The sequence below is a fragment of the Macrobrachium rosenbergii genome, chromosome 51, assembly GCF_040412425.1.
Source record: "Macrobrachium rosenbergii isolate ZJJX-2024 chromosome 51, ASM4041242v1, whole genome shotgun sequence".
In the NCBI taxonomy this organism is placed as follows: Eukaryota; Metazoa; Arthropoda; class Malacostraca; order Decapoda; family Palaemonidae; genus Macrobrachium; species Macrobrachium rosenbergii.
The window spans coordinates 26,856,023-26,868,969 of NC_089791.1; the positions used below are offsets into that span (position 1 = coordinate 26,856,023).

Genomic DNA, 12,947 nt, shown 5'->3' on the forward strand with positions numbered 1-12,947 from the left:
TACATTTACATCGTACATTCACCTCCTAACCGACTCTCTCTCTCTCTCTCTCTCTCTCTCTCTCTCTCTCTCTCTCTCTCTCTCTCTCTCTCTCTCTCCGCGAGTTTCATAAAGACTTCGCCGGTTCAGACCAAAATAAGAAGTCCACGCTCCTTCAAAATAGAGTAGTAATACTACTCCACCCGCCCCATAATCCCCCTCCCCCTCCCCTCTTCCCCTACCCCCCTTCATACTCAGCCACTTCCTTCCCATTTTCCAATATAGTAAGTCTTCGTACCCAGAGATATTCGGACATATTAAAATCTGAACTTCTCATAAAAGTTTGAAATCAACCGGCAGATGTTGCACAGTGAAGAGACCCTGAGGCATTATCCAGCAGTGCTCTCTCTCTCTCTCTCTCTCTCTCTCTCTCTCTCATTTCTCTCTCCCCATTTACGTCCTTTCATCTGTGGTTCTTAGCTCTCTCTCTCTCTCTCTCTCTCTCTCTCTCTCTCTCTCTCTCTCTCCGAATTCAGAGATAATCGCCCAGCGATGATTATTAATCTAGTCATAAAATGATCTTGGTGTAAAATTTCCTTTTCATGATATATAATTCAGCAATGATACATTCTGGAAACCATCATAAATAAAAAAAAAATTATTAATGAGTCAGAACAAGGTAATAAATTGTTTACACGTCTACCATAAATATTGATTTTATACGAATACAATTAAGAGAATTCTGCAAACTACAAACGGAGTTAAGGTGCCATTTTGATTATCTGGCAACGCATGCCCTCATTTACAAACATTATTCATATTAAACAAACATTATTCATATTAAGGCAAATTTAAGGAGGGACGTTAATATAAATAAATATAGTGGCCTGAACATACAACACACAGACACGGAATCCACCTGATGGCTTAACATTTCCGCAAGCCTTTGAAACCGCATAGGCATTCACAAGCATAATTCCACACGCTTCACAAAGCAGTGTGATATGAACGGACTCCAAAACGAAGCTTAATAAAAATGTTGCAAATGAAAGAAGTTCGGCGGTAGGATGATGGTCTGAAAGTCCCCACACTGCACAAATAGGGAGATGACTATGGATCACTTGGGACAATGAGTACCTCAAGCACAAACATTGCAGTTTGAGTTAAGTCGCCTTTGAAAACGATGTCAACTTTGCGTTTCCTTGATGGCTGCGTGTACACTGCCTTTACTTAAAGCAGAAAAGCACAGAGCCGGACACTTGAATGACAAAGAGGGGGGATGAGGTGATTGGATATTACAGGAATTGAAGGGAAATGACAAAGGGGCTTGTGGTGGGGCAGTAAAGATTACAGCGTAATAATTCCTTTTTTTTTTCTTCTTTTATAAAAATGGCCAATGGGCTTGGCTACCCACTACCACTAGCTGGGTCAGTTCAGAAAGATTTCAAACCATAAATGAGAGTGTGGATAAGCATTGGTTCCTAGCTCACTATGACCGTTACAGCGGCCCCTCATAAAAAGGTTGGGGGTGGGGGGGCGTAACAACTAGAGCTACAACATCCTCCTCTGATTTAGCTACGATATAAGTTAATGCTCAAGTGTGTATTCTATCAATATTCTGGATAATCTTCAAAATACAGAAATAAACTCTCTCTCTCTCTCTCTCTCTCTCTCTCTCTCTCTCTCTCTCTCTCTCTCTCTCTCTCTCTCTCTCTCTCTCTCTCTCTCTCTCCATTTACGTCCTTTCATCTGTGGTTCTTAGCTCTCTCTCTCTCTCTCTCTCTCTCTCTCTCTCTCTCTCTCTCTCTCCGAATTCAGAGATAATCGCCCAGCGATGATTATTAATCTAGTCATAAAATGATCTTGGTGCAAAATTTCCTTTCCATGATAAATAATTCAGCAATGATACATTCTGGAAACCATCATAAATAAAAAAAAATTATTAATGAGTCAGAACAAGGTACTAAATTGTTTACATGTCTACCATAAATATTGATTTTATACGAATACAATTAAGAGAATTCTGCAAACTACAAACGAAGTTAAGGTGCCATTTTGATTATCTGACCAACGCATGCCCTCATTTACAAACATTATTCATATTAAATAAACATTATTCATATTAAGGCAAATTTAAGGAGGGACGTTAATATAAATAAATATAGTGGCCTGAACATACAACACACAGACACGGAATCCACCTGATGGCTTAACATTTCCGCAAGCCTTTGAAACCGCATAGGCATTCACAAGCACAATTCCACACGCTTCACAAAGCAGTGTGATATGAACGGGCTCCAAAACGAAGCTTAATAAAAATGTTGCAAATGAAAGAAGTTCGGCGGTAGGATGATGGTCTGAAAGTCCCCACACCGCACAAATAGGAAGATGACTATGGATCACTAGGGACGAGGAGTACTTCATACACAAACATTGCAGTTTGAGTTAAGTCGCCTTTGTAAACGATGTCAACTTTGCGTTTCCTTGATGGCTACGTGCACACTGCCTTTACTCGAAGCAGAAAAGCACAGAGCCGGACACTTGAATGACAAAGAGGGGGGATGAGGTGATTGGATATTACAGGAATTGAAGGGAAATGACAAAGGGGCTTGTGGTGGGGCAGTAAAGATTACAGCGTAATAATTCCTTTTTTTTTTCTTCTTCTTTTATAAAAATGGCCAATGGGCTTGGCTACCCACTACCACTAGCTAGGCTAGTTCAGAAAGTTTTCAAACCATAAATGACAGTGTGGATAAGCATTGGTTCCTGGCTCACTATGACCGTTACAGCGGCCCCTCATAAAAAGGGTGGGGGTGGGGGGGCGTAACAACCAGAGCTACAACATCCTCCTCTGATTTAGCTACGATATAAGTTAATGCTCAAGTGTGTATTCTATCAATATTCTGGATAATCTTCAAAATACAGAAATAAACTCACTCTCTCTCTCTCTCTCTCTCTCTCTCTCTCTCTCTCTCTCTCTCTCTCTCTCTCTCTCTCTCTCTCTCCGTTTCATTTTCCCCAATAATATGGCTATACTTTCCTTACACCCATAGTCAGACAGAATAACACGAAGGTGCTCTAGGCAATTTCACTAAAAGCAGAGAACATCAATGCCACTCCTTATCATTTTCCTCAATGCAGTAAAACTAATTAGCATCCAATTCAGGCATGAACGCTAAACAACACCGTACAGTCACAAAGTCTTAGGGCTCGGTCCTTAACTTTTACTGCCACATTCAATAAAACCGGAAACCCTTGCCCTCCAATTCTAGCACAGTCCTACGACCACTGTCAGACATTGTTTCATCTGGAGTTAATCGTGCCAGCCGATGTAAATCAATCAATCAATCAGTTATCATTGTTATTCACGGCCTCTCAAACTGCGAAACTAGTCTCTCTAGTCAATCAGCGTACAATACTTAAAAATAAATTAGACGAGTGCTTGGATACTCCTGCCAGTATGTGATGCTACAGGTCATTTCAGCAATCCCAATACAAGGTGCTATCCTAACTCGATATCCAATTCCAAGGCGAGATCTCGCATCACTGGTTTCGATATCTGTTACGATAATGACCCACCCACAGAGGGGGAAGGGATATCGACGATATTATCACCCACCACTGGAGGGGCGGAGCCATTCTTCAGGTACTCCTCTCTGCATTCATTCTTCTCGATTCTCTTGTATGCTACTATATATATATATATATATATATATATATATATATATATATATATATATATATATATATATATATATATATATATATATATATATATATATATATATATATATATATATATATTATATACTGTTTATTGCTGTAAGTTTCCCTTCAGAAACGTGACCAAGTTGTACCATGCTGCCCGGTTCCTCGTTGGATGAGTCGGTAGAGTTGTTGGCTAGCACTCTGCTAGGCCCGAGTTCGAGTCTTCGGCCAGCCAATGAAGAATTAGAGGAATGTATTTCTGGTGATAGAAATCCATTTCTCGGTATAATGTGGTTCTGATTCCACAATAAGCCGTAGGTCCCGTTGCTAGGTAACCAATTGGTTCTTAGCCACGTAAAATAAGTCTAATCCTTCGGGCCAGCCCTAGGAGAGCTGTTAATCAGCTCAGTGGTCTGGTTAAACTAAGGTATATTTATTTATTTATTTATTTATTTATTGCTGTCTTCTTGTACGATAGAATGAAATTCGTAACCCTGTCGTTTTTCCGCTTTCTTTTAGCTGCAGATTTTAGTGTTCGTAGCTGTTTGTCACGTTACCTTGTTTAACGTCAATAATAACATATTTGTTAAAAGCTATATAAAACCTCAATTAAAACATAAGTGGCAAGTATTATCTTCCAAATAGCATGAACAAATACCGTAGAGTTGTTTTCAAACACCCATAAATGCCCTGATTTCATATAGTAATTGGTAATACTAAACTTACAATTCACATTAAACTAACAACCACACGCATCTCAATATACATGTAAACACACGTAAGCAAATGTCCAAATATCGATGGTAAGAAATAACATAACTTTCCTTTCTTACCACTCTTTCCTTTTCGATTCTACATTTCCTCCAATTTTTCTCTTTTTCATCTTTCCTAAAATCGGATTTCCGATTTTCTTGAATATTTTTTTTTTCCGTACAGTTTTCTTATGAGATTCTTCTTTTACCTAACAATTTTGTCTCCGTTCCTGTGCTTCTCAGATGAAGCTTTTCTTACAAGAAGTATTTCTAAAAAAAAAAAAAAAAAAAAAAAAAAAAGCCCAGTGTTCCTGTCAAAATCGTATTGCTTCTTTCTCTCTCTCTCTCCGTATATGGTAAATATGCCTTGAACCTGTTCCCCACCCCCAAAATAACCCCACCCCTCCAACCCCACGTCCCCCGAAACCGTAAATACACCTGATCTACTCTGATCTCCCACAAAATCCCTCTGGCGTGTGTTGAGGTGACAGTAACCTCTCCATATTGGAGGAGGTTTGGACGACGAAGGGGGTCTCTCTCTCTCTCTCTCTCTCTCTCTCTCTCTCTCTCTCTCTCTCTCTCTCTCTCTCTCTCTCTCTCTCTCTCCCCTGATTTTTCGTCGTAGTATATTTTTCCTCAGAATTTCATCTATTTTTTTCTGTCTTTTTTTTTCTCTCTCTGTCCTTTTTTTTTCTCTCTCGCATCTTCCATTCCCATTAAATTTTGCTCTGGCACTTCGCCCACCTTTCCTGGTCGGATCTGAGAATTTGGGATATTTCAGTGGCTCGCAATTCTATGTCCTTCTGGCCCTGAAGTTCATTCTGAAATTTTCCTGACTCAGTCCTGTCAGGGTAAACTCGCTCTGCAATTATTCGTGAATAAAGCAGCTTGAAATTTTAATCGACAGCTTTTTAACTTTTACAGAAATGTTAATATATATATATATATATATATATATATATATATATATATATATATATATATATATATATATATATATATATATATATATACATATACATATACTGTAATATTAGTCCAAGATATTTGGACATATCTTCGTGAATAAATAAGCTTACTGTTTTCATTCACAGCTTTTCCATTTTTAAGTGTAAAATATGTTGAAATATTTGTCCCTGATCTAGATTTGAAAAGGAAATTATTCTTTTGAATAGCTCTACACTTGACAAATGGATTGCAAGGCGAGTACAAATATTCTTCCTAAAACCAAGATTAGTCTCTTGCCACACCGAAGGATAGGATACTATCTTTGGATTTTATTTAGGTTCTGAAAAAGGGATGGTTAATCCTTAAATAAAAACTACTCTACACAACCCACTTGACATCGTTACAAAACTCTTCACAACCAGCATGAAATTAGCGAAGAAGAACTCTCAATCAACAGCAAACGTCAATGCAAAAACCAAAGTCAAAATGAATCTTGAACCAACATGGATCAAGTGAAGAACTCTCAATCAAAAGTAAACGTCAATATTAAAACCGAAGTCAAAACGAATCTCGAAGCCATTAGTCAAAATAGAGATTCAGAACCAAAAGTCAAAATCTACTCTTGAAAGCAGACGTACAGTACATATCAATTCGTGCAAAAAAAGTCGAAATCGAATGGTTGTGAAATTTTAGGGGGACTCCAAGACACGGGTGACCTGTGCACAGTAGCATAGTAAGAAGCGAGAGGAGAAGGGATTCCAGACTTTAAAATTCTGGAAACTATATTGGCAAATGTTGACAGGATTTCGCTTCAGAATCCTGGCAATGGGAAAATAGAAAATCTGTCCAAGACGTGCTTCATCAAATTTACAATGAAGAGGGGAATCTGTTATTAGAAACTAAGAGAGAGTTGAAGAAAGACATTCGTAACAGGTAGGGGAAGAGAAATGGTGGACTGTGCGTGTTCCAGAGAGAGAGAGAGAGAGGTGCAATAAGTGACTGTTGCTTTTCTTGTAGGACGAGAAAATAGGACTGAAATAATTACGAGAGAGAGAGGGTAAAGTAAGTGACTGTTGCTTTTCTTGTAGGACGAGAAAATAGGACTGAAATAATTAAGAGAGAAAGAGAGAGAGAGAGAGAGAGAGAGAGAGAGAGAGAGAGAGAGAGAGAGAGAGAGAGAGAGAGAGTAAAATAAGTGACTTGCTTTTCTTTTCGGATGAGAAAATAGGACTGAAATAATTAAGAGAGAAAGAGAGAGAGAGAGAGAGAGAGTAAAATAAGTGACTTGCTTTTCTTTTAGGACGAGAAAATAGGACTGAAATAACTGAGAGAGAGAGAGAGAGAGAGAGAGAGAGAGAGAGAACAACTTGGCTGTAACCTTATCACAAAAGTTTAAAGTTTAACTTTTCATGAGAATCTAATCGAATCTCTAAGAACCACATATAAAAAGACGAATAAATAAATCTCTGGAGGTTTCTGAACACACCGAAATTGAGAGATAATCTCCGTACTCACTTCCAAGAAAAAAAAAAAAAAAGGTTTCTTTGTTAATAAGAAAACGTGCAATATTGAACTGCAATGTTCTCCCCACCCCTGAGAACACGGCTTAAATAATCGTCTTTTTTCGGAAAGAGCATCGGCAAATACCTTTAATTAATATCAAGAAACAAAGACGGGACAGATATTATTGAGAAAAGGCTTTATACAGAGTCAGTTTTACTTCTATTTTTTTTTCAAAACTTCGTATTTAATCAAATATCACACCATACCAGCAGTTAATGTCAAGCACCTCGCATTTATAAGATGAAAATAGTACACCCATTTTGTTTGAAATGGGAAATGTAAGTTCTAACAGTAGAGATATTACTTAAAAATTATATATTCAAAATGTATTCAGTGTCAAAAAAAGACTTGTTTTACATATAACCCTCATGTCGCTGAAACACCAGATCTAAAGTAAAACTCTCTCTCTCTCTCTCTCTCTCTCTCTCTCTCTCTCTCTCTCTCTCTCTCTCTCTCTCTCTCTCTCAAGATTTTCATCAAGGTCTCAAGCAACCAATGGTACAAGCATATCATTCTCTCTCTGTCTCTCTCTCTCTCTCTCTCTCTCTCTCTCTCTCTCAAGATTTTCATCAAGGTCTCAAGCAACCAATGGTACAAGCATATCATTCTCTCTCTCTCTCTCTCTCTCTCTCTCTCTCTCTCTCTCTCTCTCTCTCTCTCTCTCTCTTTCAGTTTTTAAGAGTCTCAAGTACAACACCCACTAGCATGCGCAAATCATTCATTCTAAACCTGTCTCTCTCTTCCTCTTTCTCTCAGTTTTCAAAAGAGCCTCATGCACAACACCCAATAGCATGGACAAATCATTCATTCTAAACCTAAGTCTCTCTCTCTCTCTCTCTCTCTCTCTCTCTCTCTCTCTCTCTCTCTCTCTCTCTCTCTCTCTCTCAAGGACCGAAACCAGTCATGTCAGTCATTTGGAAGTTTCTTCTCAACTTTTCTCTTCAAGCCCGTAACTCTCTTCATCATTTTCCTTTTCATAGTGACTTCCGATCATTTATCAAAGTTTCCCTATTCCCCTCCGAAGTCGCGTCATTTTATTTCTAACAGTTTTCATATTTGCATGAATACATTTTTATGATGCATTTTTATACTTGTATTCCCACACGTACTATGTTCACTGACGCAAAGTCGTAAACTCAAGACATGTATATATATGTATATATATATACATATATATATATATATATACTATGTATATATATATATGTATATATATATATATATATATATATATATATATATATATATATATATATATATATATAAATGGCTGAGAAAAAATAACACTAAATACTGAGGCCTTTCATGACTATATTAATATATGTAGTTGTCATACGTGCATCATTATATTAACGTTTGAATATTTTTAACGAATTTACCCAAACCCACATTACACAAGTTCTTATTAATTATTAGTTACACATATGAAAATTACGGTATAATTTTTTCTAAGGAAAACAACAAGTACAGTGAAATAAAAATAACGTGATAAACAGTTAACAAAAGTATGACTTACTAAAGTGTGAATTTCGGCAAGTGTTTTAACTCTAGCAACTTAGAGACAACATAGAATAATGTATATCTTAGATTCCTATTTTATTCTTTTTATTCTTCCCCTTCATCCCACAAGACGAAAGATGAGAGAGAGAGAGAGAGAGAGAGAGAGAGAGAGAGAGAGAGAGAGAGAGAGAGAGAGAGAGAGAAGGCACGGGTTTTCCTTCCTCCACCGTATTTACAAAGTCTTGTCTGTGGCCATAGCACCATATATCTCTTTCAAAATCTCTCCCCCCTTCCCAATCTCCTAATTCTCTCCATAAATCACCTCAAAATAAGGCTATCCATTTTTTTTTTATCTATTTCTTCAACCCAACTCTGATCCTATATATCATATAAGATTAAGCACCTGACTTCACCCTGCAAGTTTTTTTTGAAGAAATTTGCTTCAGTTTTCAATGTGGCTCGCGACGGGAGCGATGAAATATATATAGTTAAAATATCCATTTGCGTAAATATTCGGTGTCCATTAATTATTCACTGAATACATCCTTCATTAATGAATGTGAAGGGACAGCATCCCTGATTATTTCAGTTCGGCAGCATTCCCACGGGAGAAGACGGGGACACGGGGAACTCGTAACAGCTAAAATGAGGCGATATATTTAAGAAAATTTAATTATTCATGGAGCAAAAATGGCTATAAAAAAAAAGGCAGAATTCGCATAAATACGGAATGATAGCTGTAAATAACAGAAAAATAATAACTCGCAATGGGACCATATGCTTTACTAATCGTTTACTAATCCCAGTGGGACAATATGATTTACTAATCGTATTTCTGAATCAGATGATTTCCCTTGATGCTAAAAATAAAACTTGGTTTAACTTGGGAGTTTTATTGGCGAAAATTGGTTTTCCTGGTAAGTTTTACACAGGAAAACTTGGTTTGACTCGGAGAGTTAATTTGCGAAAACTTGGTTTTACTGAGAAGTTTTATTCAGGAAAACTCGGTTTGACAAGGAAAGTTTATTTCGGAAAACTCGGTTTGACAAGGAAAGTTTATTTCAGAAAACTTGGTTTATACTGGAAAGTTTATTTCAGAAAACTTGGTTTATATTGGAAGAGTTTATTTCAGAAAACGTGGTTTATATTGGAAAGTTTATTTCAGGAAACTTGGTTTATACTGGAAAGTTTATTTCAGAAAACTTGGTTAAATTGGAAAGTATATTTCAGAAAACTTGGTTTATATTGAAAAGTTTATTCCAGAAAACTCGGTTTAATTGAGCAAGTTTATTCAATCAAGAAATCTTCATTTAACTAGGAAAGTTTATTTAAGAAAATTTGGTTTAACCTAGTTATAATTAAGAAAACTTGGTTTAACCTAGTTATATTTAAGAAAACTTGATTTAAATACGAAAGTTTATTTCAGAAAACTCGTTTAACCGGGAAAGTTCACTTAAGAAAACTTCATTTAACTAGGAAACTAGAAAGTATATTTAGGAAAACTTGGTTTAACTTAGTTATATTTAAGAACACTTGGTTTAACCCACTTATATTCAAGAAAACTTGATTCAAATACGAAAGTTTATTTCAGATAACTTGGTTTAACTTAGTTATATTTAATAACACTTGCAACGTCCTAGCAATCAAAATAAAAGTCCAGGTTAATACGACTAAGAACAGTGTAAGAAGAAGAAGAAGAAGAAGAAGAAGAAGAAGAAAATACAAAGGAAAAAGCATCACACTGCGCAGACGAAAACAGCTGCGATTCATCTCACGCTTGTCATCTTCCTGCCTTGATATCCCCCCCGAATCTCTTTTTGTTTGTTCTGTTTCCTCGGGTGTTAGTACTTTATAAATAAAAGAAAAATACACAAATAATAGAAGGTTGTGTGCTTTAAGGTTCAGGAAGAACGTCTCTTTCGTATCTCGCGTGTAACCTTTATCCCAGAATAAGCACAAAGACACTGATAAAAATCGACGCCCTTTTATCTTGCTAGAGATGTTGTTTCTACTAAATTGTAATATCTATTCATCTGTCTGTCTATCTATCTATCTATATATGACAGTTATTATGAATATATATATATATATATATATATATATATATATATATATATATATATATATATATATATATATATATATATATATATATATATATATATATACATACATACAAACATATATATATATATATATATATATATATATATATATATATATATATATATACATACATACAAACATATATATATATATATATATATATATATATATATATATATATATATATATATATATATATATATGTGAGTTATCATGACGATATATATATAATATATATAATATAATATTATATAAATATACATGAACTGTCTTCATATAAAAGCGTTACTTTTTTTATATTCGGAACCATTAACCCACAAATACCGTTTAATAACTAAATTCACAATACCTCAGGAATAACTTGCCCTCAAGGGGAAATTATAACTGATAAGTAACCCCCACGACAGGCCAGGATTCGAACCACAGCCTAGTTCAGAATCAAAGATAAACAGTGACTCTGACCACCTGGCCATCAACCCTGAGCGTTCCAACACTAAACACACACCTTCCTGACGGCCCACTCACCTGTCGGGGGCAGGGCGGCTTCCGTGCATTCTCCAACGCAGTGGCCTTCAGATAAAACGGTCCTCTGCCGAGGAGGAATCTGATGTTTCCAGCTGGGGTCCAGACCGATGCTCATGACTCCTGTTTGAAGAGAAAAATTAGGATCAGAATACGAAACATACTACGCACAAGTTGCGTACTACCTGTCTGTACTGTTAATAATTACAGACGATTTTCCATTGTAAAGTAAAAAGCACACCTGAGATGAGATAGGTAGTGAGTAGCGTTACTTGTACTAAATGCTTGTGAAGGGTCAGCACTGTATTCAAAGTGTGTATTCAATGTGTATTTTCAGAATAAGTGAATATAAGCCCCTAACTACATAAATTTTAACATAATCTACAACACTCGGCATTAATTAACAGTAATAACAAAAATATAATATAATATCCTCTGCTGTATGCACCATATATCATTAAAGGAACCCATGATAAATATTAAAAAAATTCTTAATATTTAACGGAACTTAAAGAGTGGGCTCAATCTTCAGTCATCACAGTAATAGGTACGATATTACAGCAGAAATAAAAAACGAAGAGAAATTATGTAGTACATAACGAGCATCCTAATTTTCATAGAGGAGAAAAAATAATAAATGGGTAGACTTTGTGGTTAGATTAGGGCAGTGTTTTATGCGCCTTATATTAATTTACAGGGGAGGAGGAGGAGGAGGAGGAGGAGGAGGAGGAGGAGGAGGAGGAGGAGGAGGAGGAGGAGGAGGAGGAGGAGGAGGAGGGGCTTGTAGTCTTCCGGTAATCCTACTCTACGAAGGTAAACACTATCATAAAAATCCCTCGTTTATTAATGGAAAAAGATTACCAGAGTGGCTCTCCTCTTTTAAAGGAATATTTCCCTGAACGGTTCTCAGTTCTGAGGAAGATTTTCTAGAACGGTTCTGTCCTTAATACAGATGAATTTCCCGGAGGGGTTCTGTCTTTTCATATACAGAGCATTTCCTCGAGATCTGTTTTTATTTTTTTTTTTTACAGGAAATTTCCATGAGCAGTTCAGTTATTTTACATAATATTTCCTGAGCAGTTTAGTCATTTTACAGAAAATTTCTCTAGGCGATTATATAATTTTACAGATAATTACAGATAATTACCCCGAGTCGTCCCACAGCTTTTCAGAAAATTGCACTTTGTGGTTTTAGTTTTTTTTTTTTTTTTTTTTTTTTTTTTTTTTGGGGCTTAAAATATTCTGTAAATTTGTACAAACTGTATTTCTTCAGATTTTCCTTCAGCGGTTCTGTCTTTCGAGGAAACTTTTTCTGGTCGGCTCTGCGTTTCAGGGAAAATTTCTATGTACAGTGATGCTTTTTACGTGTGACGTAAAATGTACGAGTTAGTTCCCAAAACTCCAGTTAATGCAATAATTTGCAAATACAGTAATATGGCTTTCAGTAAAAAATAACGCTGTTTTGCATCGAGTTTCGATGAATGACGTTTACACATTTTGGATTAAGAGAAAAATGTAATTTACACTTTCAATGGAAATCAATTTTTAATAAATTACAACTTCAAGAGACGGTTACTTTGCTAAAATATGAGGAAAAAAATAGTAAAATGACTTGAGCCACAGAGAGAGAGAGAGAGAGAGAGAGAGAGAGAGAGAGAGAGAGAGAGAGAGAGAGAGAGAGAGAGAGCGTTTGGATTTTATTTCAACTATAATATCAATGAATTTAATGTACATATAAAGCTATAAAGTGGCACTGACAACTGAAACATTAAAATCTCAAAACGAATGGCTTTTATTATTAATTTTAAATTGACATAAAACAGAAATTCAAGTGTTTATATTTATCATGGGTAAATACCTATAGTTATA

The 12,947-nt window shown here is 36.0% G+C and overlaps 1 protein-coding gene across 6 annotated transcripts in view; it reads right to left on the reverse strand.

Moving 5' to 3' along the window:
- Positions 1-12,947, reverse strand: part of LOC136833233 (DBH-like monooxygenase protein 1) — a 1,137,248-nt gene that overhangs the window by 11,325 nt on the left and 1,112,976 nt on the right. For all 6 annotated transcript variants that reach the window (XM_067095113.1, XM_067095112.1, XM_067095111.1 and 3 more), the window contains one exon: positions 11,082-11,201. In XM_067095113.1, coding sequence (XP_066951214.1) covers positions 11,082-11,201 — 120 coding nt within the window. The remainder of the gene's footprint in view (positions 1-11,081; positions 11,202-12,947) is intronic.